The sequence below is a fragment of the Lissotriton vulgaris genome, chromosome 4_1 (genome assembly GCF_964263255.1).
Source record: "Lissotriton vulgaris chromosome 4_1, aLisVul1.2, whole genome shotgun sequence".
Classification (NCBI taxonomy): domain Eukaryota; kingdom Metazoa; phylum Chordata; class Amphibia; order Caudata; family Salamandridae; genus Lissotriton; species Lissotriton vulgaris.
The window spans coordinates 2,077,368,072-2,077,384,814 of NC_141691.1; the positions used below are offsets into that span (position 1 = coordinate 2,077,368,072).

Sequence of the window (16,743 nt, forward strand, 5' to 3'; positions counted from 1 at the left end):
ATTTTTTCCAACCATGTGAGGGTATTTTTGTCTCAGATTTTTTTGTTTTACTTTTAAGCTGGATTACTGCTTGGAATTCTACTTCTGGAATGATCTTGGCTTGGCTGTTTCTCAACTCTTTCCTGGGTGTTTTTTTGTGCCTGGTTTATCAACTCTTGTAATCTGGATTGTCTTCAATGAAGAATCTACAAAACACAACAAAACATAGCATAACAAAACACAACATAGCATAGCATAACAAAACAAAGCCTAGCATAGCATACCAAAACATAGCATAACAAAGCATAGCATAACAAAACACAACATAGCATAGCTTTGAGGAAGCTGCTGCATTTGTTTTGCTCTGACCACCCTTCGCTACAGAAGTAGCTGACGGAGTTCCCTACCTGCTGCTGAACTGATTCAAAAGTGAGGACCAGCATTCACCACCTACAGCTGGGTCCTCTTCCCGCGTGAGCCGCGCAACCTCCCAGTGCCACGCCCCCAGCCAATTGCGATAACTTCTCGCGGCCCCCGCTTCGCGGGCGCCGCTCGCTTTGAGGAAGCTGCTGCATTTGTTTTACTCTGACCACCCTTCGCTACAGAATTAGCTGACGGAGTTCCCTACCTGCTGCTGAACTGATTCAAAAGTCAACACCAACTCCGTGGCCGCAGAGGAGGGAGAGGCGCCGGCCCCGGGACTGTGAGGACCAGCATTCACCACCTACAGCTGGGTCCTCTTCCCGCGTGAGCCGCGCCCCCTCCCAGTGCCACGCCCCCAGCCAATTGCGATAACTTCTCGCGGCCCCCACTTCGCGGGAGCCGCTCGCTTTGAGGAAGCTGCTGCATTTGTTTTGCTCTGACCACCCTTCGCTACAGAAGTAGCTGACGGAGTTCCCTACCTGCTGCTGAACTGATTCAAATGTCAACACCAACTCCGTGGCCGCAGAGGAGGGAGAGGCGCCGGCCCCGGGACTGCGAGGACCAGCATTCACGACCTACAGCTGGGTCCTCTTCCCGCGTGAGCCGCGCCCCCTCCCAGTGCCACGCCCCCACAACTCAATACAGTATTTAAAGAACCCCGTAACGCGCATAGCGGGACGCGCGCGGGCGAGCCGGGCGAAGCCCGGGCAAAGGGCGGGCCGTCTGTTGGTCAGAAGGGCTATTATGTCTATGATATTCCTGCTAAAGCTACAAACCAGGGCCATGCAAAGGGTGGACTGGCAATTTTGTTAAGCGAGGAATACTTATGGGATCAAGAAGTTGTCAAATCTAACTCTGAAAATTTTCAATGTATCAAGGTTTCGTTGAAGACACATAATCTCGATCCAAAAAAGGCTTTTCTAATTTTTAACATGTATGCCCCACCCGGCGCCAACCAAGATGCCACTTTTGCGGACACCATGGAAGCAATTGCAAAGATAATAGAAGATCGAGCAAATATGTCATATCTAATAATGGGGGATCTGAATGGAAAAATTTCAAACGCTGAGATCAGAAAATGGGCAAATCTATACGTAGACGAAAAACTAGAATTGTCCATTCCGAAATTTCCCAAGGGTAAAACTTCAGATAAGAGAGGAAAACTGTTGTTATCATATTTGCCAAATTTAAATGGGACAATTTTGAACGGCAACGTGGAAGGAGACATTCCGGCCTCTTTTACAAGACGAGGAAACGGAACCCTATCAATAATTGACTACATAATTTGTGGCCTGGAGCTAGTGGAGACAGTATCACATCTGAGTATCAACTTTTCAGATGAAAGTGATCACGCTCTTTTGCACTTAAAAACTGATTGGTCGGTTCATCCTTCCTCGACAAATCATATCGCGTTCCATAAAAGCACTGTAGAAGTCAATAAAAATCAGCGACGGATATTTTGGAATTCAGCAACTCTGGACAATATTACCGCAATGATTACATATTCTCAACTTTTAACTAGCATTCATTCTGCTGACTTAATTACAAACTTTGAATGTATTATCAATAAACTCAAGAGTACTCTCATAGACATGTTAAGACAAAATACAACTAGAATTAATAAGAAGCACAATAATAGTATAATCAGGAAAACGCTCAACAAACTCATTTGAGCACTGTAACGGGGTCGGGTCGGGTTTTTGGGAGGACTGGTGGATCCCTGATTGTGCCCCTTCTACTCTACAGACTGCAACTCCGAGGGATGATTGGGACGTGGATCAAGCCGAAGAAACGTCCACAGCCCCCTTTAAGTGGGAGTATGATGACTTCCACGAGGACCCGCCTACCACTGACGTCGACAATCCTGGATGGTTGAAAACAGGGGAAGCCCTGTACGCAGCGTGTGACGTCATCGGCGAGCCGAAGAACAGAGGACGCGAGGAACACCGAACGGAGGAAAAAGACGAGGGAGAAAACAGAAGACGAGAAGAAGAGGGAAAGCCAGGAGGCCAACGACCCTGTGCTCCGCCGTGCCACACTCCCGAGGGAGGAGTGTGGCTTAGCCAGGTACGGCGGCGTTGGGCGGCTTGGGTGGGGAGAAAGAGTGCCCCGTGTGAATAGTGTAAAAAGCTCCCTGTTTGTACTGAACCTCCGTGTTTCCCATTTCCCTCCTTTTTCCCGCTACCCTATCCCCTTATCGTACCTACCCCTCATTCCCTCACTCTACCCTCCCTGTACAATCACATACTCACTAGTGTGCTTGTAAACTACACCGGTGTCCCTCACAACCACGGGAAACCCTTGGGTGCAAACGCTTGTCGGATATAGCGACTAACGGCCTCCCTCTGTACATCTTCTTTCTTCCATGTTGCTGCACCGGGAGGAAAGTAACGTCTGAGACCGTACCTTGCCTGGGGTATCCACGACGCTGCTTCTAAAGAAGATACCACTCATCCTACGCCCCCTGGAAACCGGGAAACTTTCAATCTGTAACCATGCGTGCCCCGAAGACCACCACCACGGATAAAATCGAGTTTGCGAGGGAGAGACTAACGTTCCGTACAAAACGTACCTTAAAAATAAAACCGAGTTATACTGGTCAAGTGTCTGTTGAGCCATCTGTTGTCACCACCAAGAGCGTCCCCAGCCCCCCACCCACGGCTACAAGCACAATACCTGAAATTTTCTCCCTTAATTCAACGAGACATCAACAAACTAAAAAATCAATTGAGAAGAGAAAAGTACAGACACCAAACAATATTGCAGGATAATAACTGGGTAGATATCCAAATTGCTGCAAAAAAACACAATCAACGAAAGTACTGGTCTTTAATTGCTAAAATGACAGGAACAAAAAAGAAACTACACGCCATACCAGTCCCACCTCATGAATGGGAAAATTATCTGACTGAGTTATACAAGGAAAATCTAAATAAATCTGACAGAAAAGACTCGGATATTGGTATGGAAAAGAAATCTTCTCTGATAGCATATACCACAGTATTTTCCATAGAAATGCACATCAAAAAAGCAAGAAGTACCGCTGCGTCAGGTCCAGACCAAATTCCCATCAAGGTCTTGCAAGCAAATCCAAAGGAGTGGAGTCAGATGTTACTACCGCTCTTCAATCATATCTTTAAAACCGGGAGAATACCCAAGTCATGGCAGGAGAGTATTATAATTCCTATCTACAAAAAGGGAAGTAAAACTGCTGCTGGTAACTACCGTCAAATAGCGTTGATGGACGCTACAGGGAAAATCTTCGCCGCAGAGGTACTGGATAGATTAAAAGATTGGGCCTTCTCGCAAGGTTTAATACCCATGCACCAAGCAGGTTTTCGACCTAATCATTCTGTTATTGACAATATTTCCATTCTCCAGACTATCTTAGACAAATACATTGTACGAAATTCACAGCCAGTGTACGCTGCATTTATTGACTATTCTACTGCTTTCGATCGCGTAGATAGACCTACACTGTGGAAAAAGTTAAGGAGATTGGGAATTCCAGAATATCTGCTACAGGTTATAATTAATCTCCATACCAACACTTGGTCGCAGGTGCAAATGGGTAGTGAAAAAGGATTAACAAAATCAATTGGAACGGCTAACGGGCTAAAACAAGGATGCCTTTTAGCACCGATATTATTTTCACTATATCTCAGCGATTTACCATCCCAACTGCAACTAAGTTCGAGCTTGCCTCCTAAGATTGCCTCACAAAGTGTACATGCTCTGTTATACGCAGATGACATAGTAATGTTGGACCTTACGCCCTTTGGCTTACAAAAGCTCCTAGACATCTTAAATGAATACTCAAAAGACCATTTTTTAATTCCAAACTTAACAAAAACCAAAGTGGTAGCTTTTACTTGTATGAAACAAAGCGTTAAATACTGTTGGAAGCTTGACGGGGTAAAAGTAGAAGAAGTGGACGAATATACCTACCTCGGCAGGATCTTCCCAAAGAACTTACAAAATACAAAACAGATAAATAACTTAAAGAGAAAATCAGAGATACACGCCGGGGCTCTTTCCAGACTGTACTCTGCAACAGGAAATAGGCACTTCTCTACATTGTTAAAAGTGTGTAGAGTAAAAATTCCTCCGGTTTTATCTTAGGCTACTGAGAACATTCCAATTAAACAATGGTCTTATATGGACCTAAATGAAGGGAAAATTTTGAAAAGCATAGCAAAACATAGCATAGCATAACAAAACACAGCATAGCATAGCTTAAGAAATCAAAGCATAGGATAGCAAAACATAGCATAACAAAACAAAACATAGCATAGCATAACAAAACAAAGCATAGCATAGCATAATAAAACACAACAAAACATAGCGTAGCATAACAAAACAACCAAATGGTCTGAGAGGTTTGGCGCTCTTCGATATGTAATTGAAGGACCGGTTCCAATTTCTGTACCTATATCCGGATCTTTCATTAGTACATGCCAGTATTTAGAGAGAATTTTTTGAATTTTATAGCTCTCTTTATTGTAGGTAGCTATCATTCTCGGTCGTTCATCCTTGTCTTTCATTTGATTTTGTACTTCTGGCTGTGTACTTTCCAGGTTCAGAGTTTTCAATCTAGTTTTTGCTTTGTCTTTCTCTTGTCCTTTTGTTATATCCATATGTTTGTAGCCTCTTTCAAGAAAGCGATTTTTGGTCTCATCAAATTTTTTCTCTGTTTCTTGTTCCGTTGAGCAGTTTCTCCTCATACGTATGAGGGGAAACTGCTCAACGGAAGAGCTATAAAATTCAAAAAATTCTCTCTAAATACTGGCATGTACTAATGAAAGATCCGGATATAGGTACAGAAATTGGAACCGGTCCTTCAATTACATATCGAAGAGCGCCAAACCTCTCAGACCATTTGGTACAAAGCCATTTCTCGCAGAAAAAACAAAAAGATTGGCTACAAAAAAGGAACATTGGATTTACAAAATGTACAACGTGCAAAGCGTGCAAAATAGGACAAAATACAACAGTCCTATCTGATCCATCTGGAAAAGACTTCTTGGTAAAAACAAAAATAACTTGTGAATCTTCATTTGTGGTGTACATGTTAAGATGCCAATGTGGAAAAGAATACATAGGGAGCACGAAATGCCCCCTAAAGAAAAGAATCTTGGAACACATAAGAGCCATACAAAACAACGACACCACATATGCCATGGCGAAACATTTAAAAACACACAATGGAAAAACATGGCAAGATATCAAGTATCTGGGACTAGCATCCATCCCCGTACAGGAAAGGGGGGGTGATAGACTTCTGAAATTAAGACGCCTGGAGTCTAAACTGATAATCAGATTCAAAACAAAGCAGCCTAGAGGATTGAATGCAGACGAGGAGATGCACGTACACCTATAAGAATTATGACTTTGATATTGAATCTGTGTGATGAGATAAAATGGCCGTAAAATGCTGACATGAAAGGTCAATAATGTGGGGCATGGGGCACTCAGCCCGTATAACAAGGAACTAACCATATGATGAAGTGGTTATATGTCCATCAAGAATTGCTCACTTTAATGCAAATTTGGACAATACGATTTAATTTGTGAACATAACGTTTATTTTATTTCGTATACATGATGATCTCTTTTGTAATGTTTCCCACATTATGACCATTTAAAATGATAAATGTAAAGTGCTGATAAAAATGATTTAAAAAGCATTTAATGTTAAAACCACAAGGCCCACAATCCCTCACTGGGTAATATGCAGTGAGCGTGTATAAAGGGTGGAAAGAGAAAAGGGACTCTTGTAGAACACTGCCGTGACCAAGAACGTTTGTTCGAAACGCGTAGGAGTTTTGCTGAGACCTAAATAAATCTACCGTGATCAGAAGAGTGCCGCGTCCTTGCCTTTGTTACTATATATATATATATATATATATATATATATATAATTTTTTTTTTTTTACAATTTAAGTACTGTTTTATATAATGTAAATGACTGCAACACAGTGTCCATTTAGCCATGTGGTTTTCGGTGTCTTGCATGGGTCAGTGTCTTGCAGGATTTTCAGTTTTTAAAATGGTGTTGCTGAACGGAATGATTTAAAAAATGAAATGTGGTAATACCAAACATCATTCTCTGCAAATGTTGCTGAAGTAGCTGTAATGTCGATTAGATGAATAAGTTACTTACCTTCGGTAACACCTTATCTGGTAGAGTCTCTATGTAGCTGCAGATTCTTTACCTTAGAATTATTCCCAGGTGTCAGACTGGATCCAGAAATTGTTCATGAGCAGTACCCCAGGAAAAATATTTTTCAAACCCAAGTTGTTAATGTGCTATACCTTTTGACATACTTTACATTCCCACTTACTGGATCGTCTGTAATGCCACAACACAAATGTTCCATTTCCTTTTCTTGCACCAACAAAATTATTCCTCTTAAAAACTGACCTAACCTCTAGCGAGTATCATTAGATGGGCATTTTATTTGAAGTGTAGGTCTAGAAAAATGCTGTATCTCGATGTACCTCTTCCCCTTTTGCAGTTCTTCAGGATCGTTATAGCTAGAGTAGGTGACACTCAGATATAGTTGGGTGACATTGGAATATTGATGGAAAATGTGTGTGTTGCAAACAATTCTGTATGTGGTTACATAAAAAAGAAGCTATGCAAGCTCTTTGGTACATTTTACCCAAGATTAAATCAGCCACAGGATAAGCCAACAAAATTATTCTTTACTTTCGGGAGGATAATAATGGCTGAGCTGCATCCTTTGTAGGGGTCATAACAATCTCTGGTTGGTATTGCTTGAGTTCTCAGAGAACATTTGAAAAGAACTATAGGTTCTTGGATATGCTCTTCCGTTTCCTCATCAATAGGTCCTTCTCCTTTCAGGTGAACAGGGTGCTATGTCCATGTTTCCGCTCTTCTTGCTCGATGGCGGCTTCTCATCCCAAGAGCTCGGATTCTGGAGTGGGATGGTGGCCATGTGTTTCTCCATTGCCGGTTCCACTCTGGGCGGAGTGCTGATATCTAGACACAGGTAACATGTGGCTTGAAACATGCTTGTAATACACTGCTCACTGCTTCTTTGAATTACTTTTATTAGTGTATGATTTAATCACTGAATAAAGTATGTATTGTCTTATTATTTACTTATTTACAATTGTGATTTGCTGAAATAATTTGTATTGTGACTGCTGCTTATGCCAGGAAAGGATGTATTGTAGCCTGGTTTCTTTTAGTCCTCCAGGCACTCTGACACACTGCACAGCATAAACAAAAGGTAAGAACAAAAGATGAGAAGATGCTACCACATCATTTAATAGGCCCATCCGAATCAATTTGTAAGTGTGTACGTGCATTGTGACGCATGCACGTGACATGGGCACCATTTTTGTTTTATTTACAAAATAGGTTGGTCAATAGAAAAAAATATGAAAATGAAGTAGCGCGAAAGTACTTTTATTTCTGTAGAGCAAAGGCTGGCTAAAATTTCATGCTTGGCCCTCCAAAACAAAACAAACAAGCATTAAAAAGGCAATAGGTCTCACCTTTGATTAGGTTAAAGCCATTTGCTTTGCTATACAATACCATTAACAAAGCAAATGGCTTTAACTTAATCAAAGGCGAGACCGATTGCATTTTCATGTATTGGGAAACACCACAACTAATTAAATCCAGGCAGAGGCAACACGCAATGGAGGTGGCAGTATACTCACAGAGCGGTTTTTAGAGTTCAAATGGACTAGGAAGTTGGAACCCTTCCTCGACCTCATAGCCAAGCCCTTGGATAGAGCCCTTTATCTAAAACTCAGGTATGGGACCCTTCCGGTGCACAAGTTCACCGCAGGGTGGTCCAATGCTGGTGGCTCACGGCGTACCTGCCCAGGGTGCGCAGCCCCAAAGGAGTCTGTGGCGCATCTATTTTTTGCCTGCCCCGCCTACAAAGTTGCCAGGAAAGTTTGGTTGAAACCAGTATGTATTGGGTTGGGTTTGAGATGTCACAAAATGGCTTTAAGAGTTCTCACTACTGATCGGACCTCCTCTGCCATGGTATGCGGGGTGGCCAAATTCTTGAGCAGTGCATGGTTGACTCGTATTAGAAGGATGAAGCAACACCCACCCGCCAAATAGTTAGTTGGCCCCTATTGGTTGGGGGATACGCTAAGACTAGAACTGCTCTGGTAGTCACTCTTACATTATGTATAGTGTAGTGATGAGAAGGTTGGATGGGGCTCAAAAAAACCATTATCGTACTGTATAAGGTGCAGCTTTACTATTTTAAGGAATTATTGCGTAAGGTTTTATATAATGTTTTTTTATTCTCTTCTCTTTTTAAGTATATAGTAATGTATAATTGTATAAAATGTATTCTTTTATGGTGAAATTTTTACCGAATAAAGATTTACAACAAAATTAAATAAATAAATAAACAAGCGCGGCCGAAGCGAACCGCACTTGTGCAACTAATTAGGGAGGGAAAGCGAAAGCATGCAGCCATCTCTTGTCCATACACGCTCACATTTTGTCCACCCGTACGCATGCACATGAAATCCACATTGATTCCAAAAGGCCCTCGCATGGCGAGAGCAGCGCATGTGCGCTGCAAACACCAGGCGAGACCTAAAAAACTAAAATGAAAAAGAAATAGGGCCACTTGGGGGGTTAGGGAGGCAACAGAGGAGGGGATCTAGATAGCGGGTGGAGGTGAAGGGAAATAAAGAACAGGGCAGAGGCAGACACAAATGAGGGACGGAACAACACAAAGGCGAACGGAGACGCACGATCGCAAGAAAAGCGGTACACAGGCAGAAAGAAGCACACAGACGAGATGCGCGCAAATGAGTCAACTGGAAAACTCATGCATTCTCATGGAGTGCTTAGCTAAAAGAAAAAGCAGTTCACTGAAAGTGAGCAGCAGAAGGACACAATGGTCTGTGATCCAAGGGAGGGACAGACACAAGATGGACAATACAGGCCATTGAATAAGAAGCGAACACATGAGACTGACAATATAGCCAACCAATGGTAAGCTCACTGTCAGTTCTTCGTAAGTTGCAAATAGGCAACCCAACAGTTTGCACTGTCTATTACGCTCAACCTAAAAATTACTTTCCTTTAATCAAGATTGAAGGCAGTTCAGTAAATGAATAAATGAAAATGAATTAATAAAGCGCAACTGCTGCTTCGTGAGAAGTGTCCTGGCGCTAAAATAGAGCCAGTAAGTAAAGTAAAAGAGATTCTAAGGCTCGAAGAACCGGAGGGTCTTCAGTTGGGCTTTGAACAGACTTTTGTAGTGTAGTTCCTATATTCTCAATAAGCTCTGCGCATTGAAATAACATATACTATAGTTCAGACGTAGGACTGAGGTCGACTAGGTCTCTATCGTATATATTAGACTTAATTGTGAGTGCCAGCTAGCTCAGAGGTCACTAGAAACTTTCTCGAAATTAAAAGAAGGGATTAGTTTCTGACATCCGCATAAACATTACAACTTTGTTTCCCAAGAATAAGAAATCAATCTCTAGAGTCGCGGAAACAATAGATAGCTATTTTACCCAGTCATTCGTGCATGCTTTGTTTCACCAGAGGTGCTGAGAAAATAGAGACTGGCGTTTTCAATGAAAGTATTAATTGAACAGTCTTCTTTCTCAAGCATAAGAAATGTACTGCTACAATCGTAGTACCGGTAATAAAGTACGGAGTATATAATACGAACAGCATTATAAAGTAGTACTGTAAAAGCATGATATGGTTTCTAAGCCATAAATTGCCTTAAAACTGATAAAATACATACAGTGTTAAAATGATGGCTAAAAGTACTCAACTGGTGCTTCTAAAATACGCCTACCCCGGTGTACCTGACCTAAGCCTAGCACAAGGGAAGAAGTAAGTGAGGAGTAATTTTAGGTTTAGTATTTCTTGCCAAGAATCTAATCAAGAATTCTTTAAGGGTCTAATCAGCTCCGTACCTTGGTTTAGAAGGAAGGATGTCTTGTATCTCTCTCTCAGGACTCGATTTCTCAGATACCCGCAAGGGTAAGCCGGAAATACTGGGGCTGGATTTCTCGGCAAGAGAAAAGACAGCGTCTCTCAGTGCGTCAGCTGGAGGGTCGGCTTTCTTCGGCACTTGCTGCTGCAGGGTGTCGGGCAAGTAGTTAGTCGATCTGATCCAAACCACTGTGTGTTTGTCTGGGCAAACCTAGGCATATTTATACTTTGAAGGTGCTGAGTTTGACGTGTGATTGGACTTAATAACGTCATCAAAGACTCAGTTCTCTGAAAACTCCATGATTTCCTAGATAAATTAGTATTCAGGCAAGGGGAAGTCCCTAGCTGCTGAAGGCGGGTTTTTCTAAGAAATCGTTGGTGATTCTTGGAACTTAGTGGAAGTAGCCATGCCGTATTTGGGCTGCATATCCTCAGTCTAAATATGGTTATGATTTCTATGCCTATATAAGGATTGGATAATGTATACCTATATAAGGGCATGAATCGGGGACATTTACACTAGGGTCCTAGATTCGTTTACAACACTTTCACTAGGAAGATTGTGAAGGTACAACAGTAGAAAGTTCTAAATGGCGGGTGCAAGAAAGGTAAACAATCTTCCACCTGATTTGACTCTTCGCACTTTAGGAACATAAAGTACATTATGATTTGATGTGCGAACTGTTATTGATGTACACCGGGTCATTCTCAAAGCGTGATCAAAAGAGTTTTACATTTAATTCTACGCGTGATTGTGATTTTAAGCAAGACCTGATGGAATGTATTTTTGTAATATTCAGTACAAGATGGCCAGCAGCGTTCTGGACGCTCTGAAGCCACGTAAGCAGATCTTGAGAGGTTCCCAGATAGAGAACATTAACATAGTCTATTCTAGATGAAATAAGGGCATGTATAATTCCCTTGCGGGTGACTAGAGCGAGATACTTTAAAAACGTTTCCAGTGATTTCAACAGACCGAGGAAGGTAGCAGCCATGGTAGGTACTTGGATTTGAAGGATAAAGTTAAATCCAACAACACCCCAAGAATTCTAGCAACTGTTGAAGGTGTAGGTACTTGACCAAACTTAGGAGGCCAAAGTAATGAAGAATCAATTGGAGAAAGTGTACCAAGTATCAAGACTTCAATTTTGCCAGTGTTAGGCTGTAAGCAACTGTTGTGCATCCAGGTGACAGCGCAGTAAGACAGCCCTGAAAATAAATGGCCATGGAATCATTAGGCTTTTGAAAGTCCAGCAGAAGTTGTGTGTCATCTGTATATGATACGATGGCCAGGCCCCAATATTGTGCCAACGGAGACGTGTACTTAAAAACAGTGGGACTCAAAGATGAGCCCTAGCGGACACCACAACATACGGATCTGGGCTGAGATGTAAAAGGAGATAAAAATACTTTTCAGATAGGTAGGAATACAGCCAATCTAAGGCCCTGCCCACTGTTCCTATTTTCTCCAATCTCTGAATGGCAATGTTATAGAACACAATGTCTAAAGCAGCTGAAAGATCTAATAGAATGACAACTGTCTTACTTCCCAAATCAAGGTTTGTTCTTATATATTCTCTGAACTCCAAAAGGGCATATTCCGTGATAAACCCAGCACGGAAACCAGATTGGGAGAGATGGAGAATGCTATTCCGCTCCACATAATTGGTGATTTCACAATTCACCAAAGATTCCAGCATCTTCCCTAAAACAGAGAGATGGGAGATTGGTCTAAGTTGCTCAAAGTTAGTCGGTCAGCATTTGTTTTGTTTTTATACTTGTACAAATGCTTCTAGCATGTTTGTACCCTACCTTTGGAATTAAAATGCCTGATATGACATGCAAAACCCATTAAGATAGGTCAATGACTTAAGTGGTTCCTGCTGAAGTGGATGTCCTTGAGTGTGCGTACCCACTTGCACACTGAAAGCTAGCCCCGGATGCTGCCAATGCATATGTAGCTTATCAAGGGAGATACATTTAATTCCATTCTATTGAGTCATGACACCTACCAAATTTTGAGCACAAGTATCGTGCAATTTATTCTTTGTATATTTCTTCATTCAAATATTTATTTTCAAAAACATATTTACACAGAAGTGTAAAATAAATCAAATGCTAAATCCAATACATAACAAAAAAACATTGTACAATAACACTTTCAATCGCTGTGGATGTTGATGGCCCAATGCATTTCGGAACGTAGACAAAGTCCCTTCGTCAGAGGCAACACTAAAAAAACAAAATATTACAAGCAATTAAATCTGGTTCCATAAGCATAATCGTGTTCAGTTAATGTCAAATTATTTCATACTTTTTAGAAGACCAATTTGTCAATCAGAAAAAAGTTACCAGAAAACCGACGTACACTGCTGACAAAAAAAGACAAAATGGAAACCAAAAGGAATGTTTTTGTTTCAAAATTCTCCATGAATTCACAAAAAATGAGGAGCATCTTCATCAAGCGATGGGAGCCTTTGCAATTAGAAACGGATTTTCTGAACATCTATTCCCAAATACCACTATTTGCTTACACTCGTTCTAAGAATATCATGGAACTGTTGAGTAGTGAAAAGAGTAATCCAAAAACTAGAGAAGGTACTGGCATGCGAAGATGTGCTAATTGTGTACATTGCAATAACGTTATTTATGGCAACATCATTTCTCACCCACATACTGGAGAACAAATGTAACTACAATTTAATGGAGATTGCAATACCAGTAGCGTGATCTACGCAATAAAATGTCCATGTGGTTTACTCTACGTGGGCAAAACCGAAAGGAAAATTAAAACACGAATTTCTGAGCACAAAAGCAGAATTCGCAACAAGGTCACTACTTCTGCATTAGCAATGCATTGGTTAGATAAACATCACACAATCGCACAAATCAGATTCCAAATCATTGAGGTAGTGCCACCAAAAGAACAAAAAACTGCTCCAAAGGGAGACATTCTGGGTAAAACGATTAAGCACTTTGACCCCAGGAGGTCTTAACGACCGAATTGAACTGAGTTGCTTTTTGTAAATGTATTCGTATGTATTAAAAGACTAATTGCATTTCATCACACATGATGATCACAAACTAGTTTGTTTTCTTTCTTTCTCACACCACACTTTGTCACTTCTTTTTCCTAAAGTTTTCTTTTGTTGTAAAAGTGCACATGACTCAATAGGCAGCCGATCAATAACCGTCTTGAGTATATTCTTAGCAGATTAATAATTATCTGAGGCTTGTGCTCTTTGGGTTAAGCATAGTACCGGAATTCATCGTAAATATCAAGGTCCATATAAGTGAGGTACTATTTTCTCACATAAAAAGGGCGACTTTTATTTTATTTTATTATCACTGTATGCGGTATTGTTTTAACATTATGTGGACCTGTTATGGCAAGCATTCGACTATTTTTTTATTTTTTAATGTCTGCACGGTAGCCGTGAAGATACAGTGGTGTTTAGTTGTTATGCGATGTTTTACGCAGAACGCATAAAGTTTTGTTTACAAGAGGTCTTGTTTGATTACATGGTAGTTGTGGTTACGACGTGCCCACGACGAATTGGACCTATTAGGGCAATTAGTAGGATGACGCAATGACGTTCAAATACACGTTGGGATTGCGATCACATGACCCAGCATTGCGCGAATGGAGGAAAGGATAGAGGCGTTTTCTGTGTGATTCCGGTAAGCGTTGTACTAGTTATCTATTGACAAGTTCGGTCGAATATGGTGATCTAGACAGTCGGTAGTAGCTGACTGCTGGTTTTTTAATTAGAGGGACCTGTTACCAACGGCATTTCTGCCATAAGACTTGGAAACGACATCGATAAACTTCTCCTTGTTTACACGGTATGTGATGAGATTGCGTGGTGGTGTTATGATCAGGTTACGTGTTAACATTGCGTAGAGTGAATTTTATGTCTTTTGAATTGCATTCACAGATTGAACAAATCTCAACGTGCTTGGAATGGCTTTACTTTTTCAACATCATATACATTGATGGTGAAGGTATTTTCCAGTACTATTTTGAATATTCCTTTAGGACTTCGGTGTATCAACCGTTTAGTTTTATACCCAGTGGGGTGCAATATTCTACAGATTGGAGTGAGTTGTAAAGCTTTTTTGACATTTCACATTTAGGCATCTTATAAGGTGGTGGCTTTTTTCTACACTATCTTGTTCTTCACAATTATAATTTTCTGGTAGCTTTTTTCTGATTGACAAATTGGTCTTCTAAAAAGTATGAACTAATTTGACATTAACTGAACACGGATATGCTTATGGAACCAGATTTATTTGCTTGTAATATTTTGTTTTTTTAGTGTTGCCCCTGACGAAGGGACTTTGTCTACGTCTCGAAATGCATTGGGCCATCAACATCCACAGCGATCGAAAGTGTTATTGTACAATGTTTTTTTGTTATGTATTGGATTTAACATTTGATTTATGTTACACTTATGTGTAAATATGTTTTTGAAAATGAATATTTGAATGAAGAAATATACAAAGAATAAATTGCACAATACTTGTGCTCAAAATTTGGTTCAACTTTTTAAGAATTGTAAATTCATAATAGTAGTGCGTACCTGAATCTAGCAGGCAATCCTGCAAGCTAGCCTTTTCCACTTTATTTACCAGGAGTAACCTAGGTACACTCTGTCAGGCGCAGCACACAAAATATCAGGACAAAATCATGATTGATAAAGCCTAAAACGGAGTGCTCAGATCACCAACTCACTATATGTTAATTTTTATAGCACCCTCTCACCCTTGAGAGTATCCTCATGCTTTTTGGGTATGTGGAGTTGCTTCGAGGGGCATTGTACGAAGAGCCTGGTCTTTAGTTTCTTGTGGACTTCAAGAAGCAATGAGGAGGCTCTAATGTGGGAGATCGTTTTATGCTTTAGGAGCGACGTGTGAGAAGTGAGACCTGCTCTGCTTTTGAGTATTTATGTATGGTATGTGTGCTAGTGAGAGTCTGGCTCAGCGAAGGTGCCAATAGGGGACTGTGGAACTGTACATGGCTAGTCAGGTAGACAATACCTGTGTTGTGTAGTACTTTGTATTTGTGGGTGAGGAGCTTTAACAGTGGGCGCTGATGTATAGGGAGGCAGTGTTATTGCCTTAGGTGTAGTGTGACGTGAGACCGATGTGGGAGGTTGAGGACCTGTCTGGCAGCTCCGTTCGGAACAGTCTGAAGTGTTTTTATGAGTTGGTTGGTGACTCCTACATAGAGGACATTCCCACAGTCCACTCTGCTGGCGATGAGGGTTTGAGTGACGATTTTCATGGTGTTATTAGGTAGTCACTTGAAAATCTTTTTCAGCATTCTCAGGGTATATTTCTCCTGTTTTTTTTTCAACCGTTTTTATTGGCATTTTTCTCCAAACTGAACATTGCAGTCATCTCTACAGTAAAGTGCATTATGCATTTCCCCCCTGCTCCCGCCCCCCCCCCAGTCATTACCCATAGTGAGGCATACAGTTCACATACAAAGGTGAGCACAAGGCGGGTTCTCCATAGTATCATCAGCGTTTCAATTATCATAAAGTCTCTTTGTCCTCCAATATGCACCTCTCGTAATGAACCCTTACAGTCCGGCATCCAGTCCGTGATAGTTTCGCCATTTCCCCCACACTTTTCTGAACTTCCTAGGACACCGTCTTGCCTTGTATGTAACCCTCTCAGCCGCCATATACATATCTAGGCCTCCCCTCCATTCTTCCAGACGTGGTATCACTGGTGCCCCCCAATATTTCGCAATGTCCCTCTTAGCCACTACTAAGGCCAGTACCAGGAAGGTCAGCAGAGGACGTGGAAGGTCCACATCGATTGTCATGCCCAATAGAGCCAGCTTGGGGTCGACCTGTAATTGAGTCTCTAGTACTGCTGACAGTTCCGTGAAAACATCCGACCAGTACCCCTGTACTTTAGGGCATGACCACAGGACATGGAAGAAATCCCCCCTGGGGTCCTGGCATCGCAGGCATTTGGCATCATCTGTCTTTTATTTCTCCTGAGGTTTAATGCGTGTGCTGAGAGTGGGGGTGCATCCTAGGTCCTTAGGCCACCAGGATGAGTCCCACAGCGAGCCATCCTTTCCGAAGCAGCCCTTCGCTCTTGTCCGTGTTAAGTTTGAGGTTGTTGTACTTCATCCAGCTGGCCACTTTGGTCATGCACAAGTTTAAGTTGTCCCTGGAGTTTGTTGGAGAGAAAATCTTAACAAAGTAAGACAAAACAATTTTACACATTAATATGGTTTTAATTAATCCATTGGGAAAGTCAGCCACTTACAAAAAGAGACTAAATTCGGAAGTTCCAAGTTCTGTATTACAGGCAGTAGTATATACACTGCAAAAGCCACAAAAAACACGGGT

General features: G+C 41.4%; 1 protein-coding gene across 4 annotated transcripts in view; it reads left to right on the forward strand.

The window, feature by feature from the left end:
* The window catches only part of SLC33A2 (solute carrier family 33 member 2), a 110,337-nt gene that overhangs the window by 16,232 nt on the left and 77,362 nt on the right, over positions 1–16,743 (forward strand). For all 4 annotated transcript variants that reach the window (XM_086966528.1, XM_086966527.1, XM_086966524.1 and 1 more), the window contains exon 3: positions 7,271–7,418. In XM_086966528.1, coding sequence (XP_086822654.1) covers positions 7,271–7,418 — 148 coding nt within the window. The remainder of the gene's footprint in view (positions 1–7,270; positions 7,419–16,743) is intronic.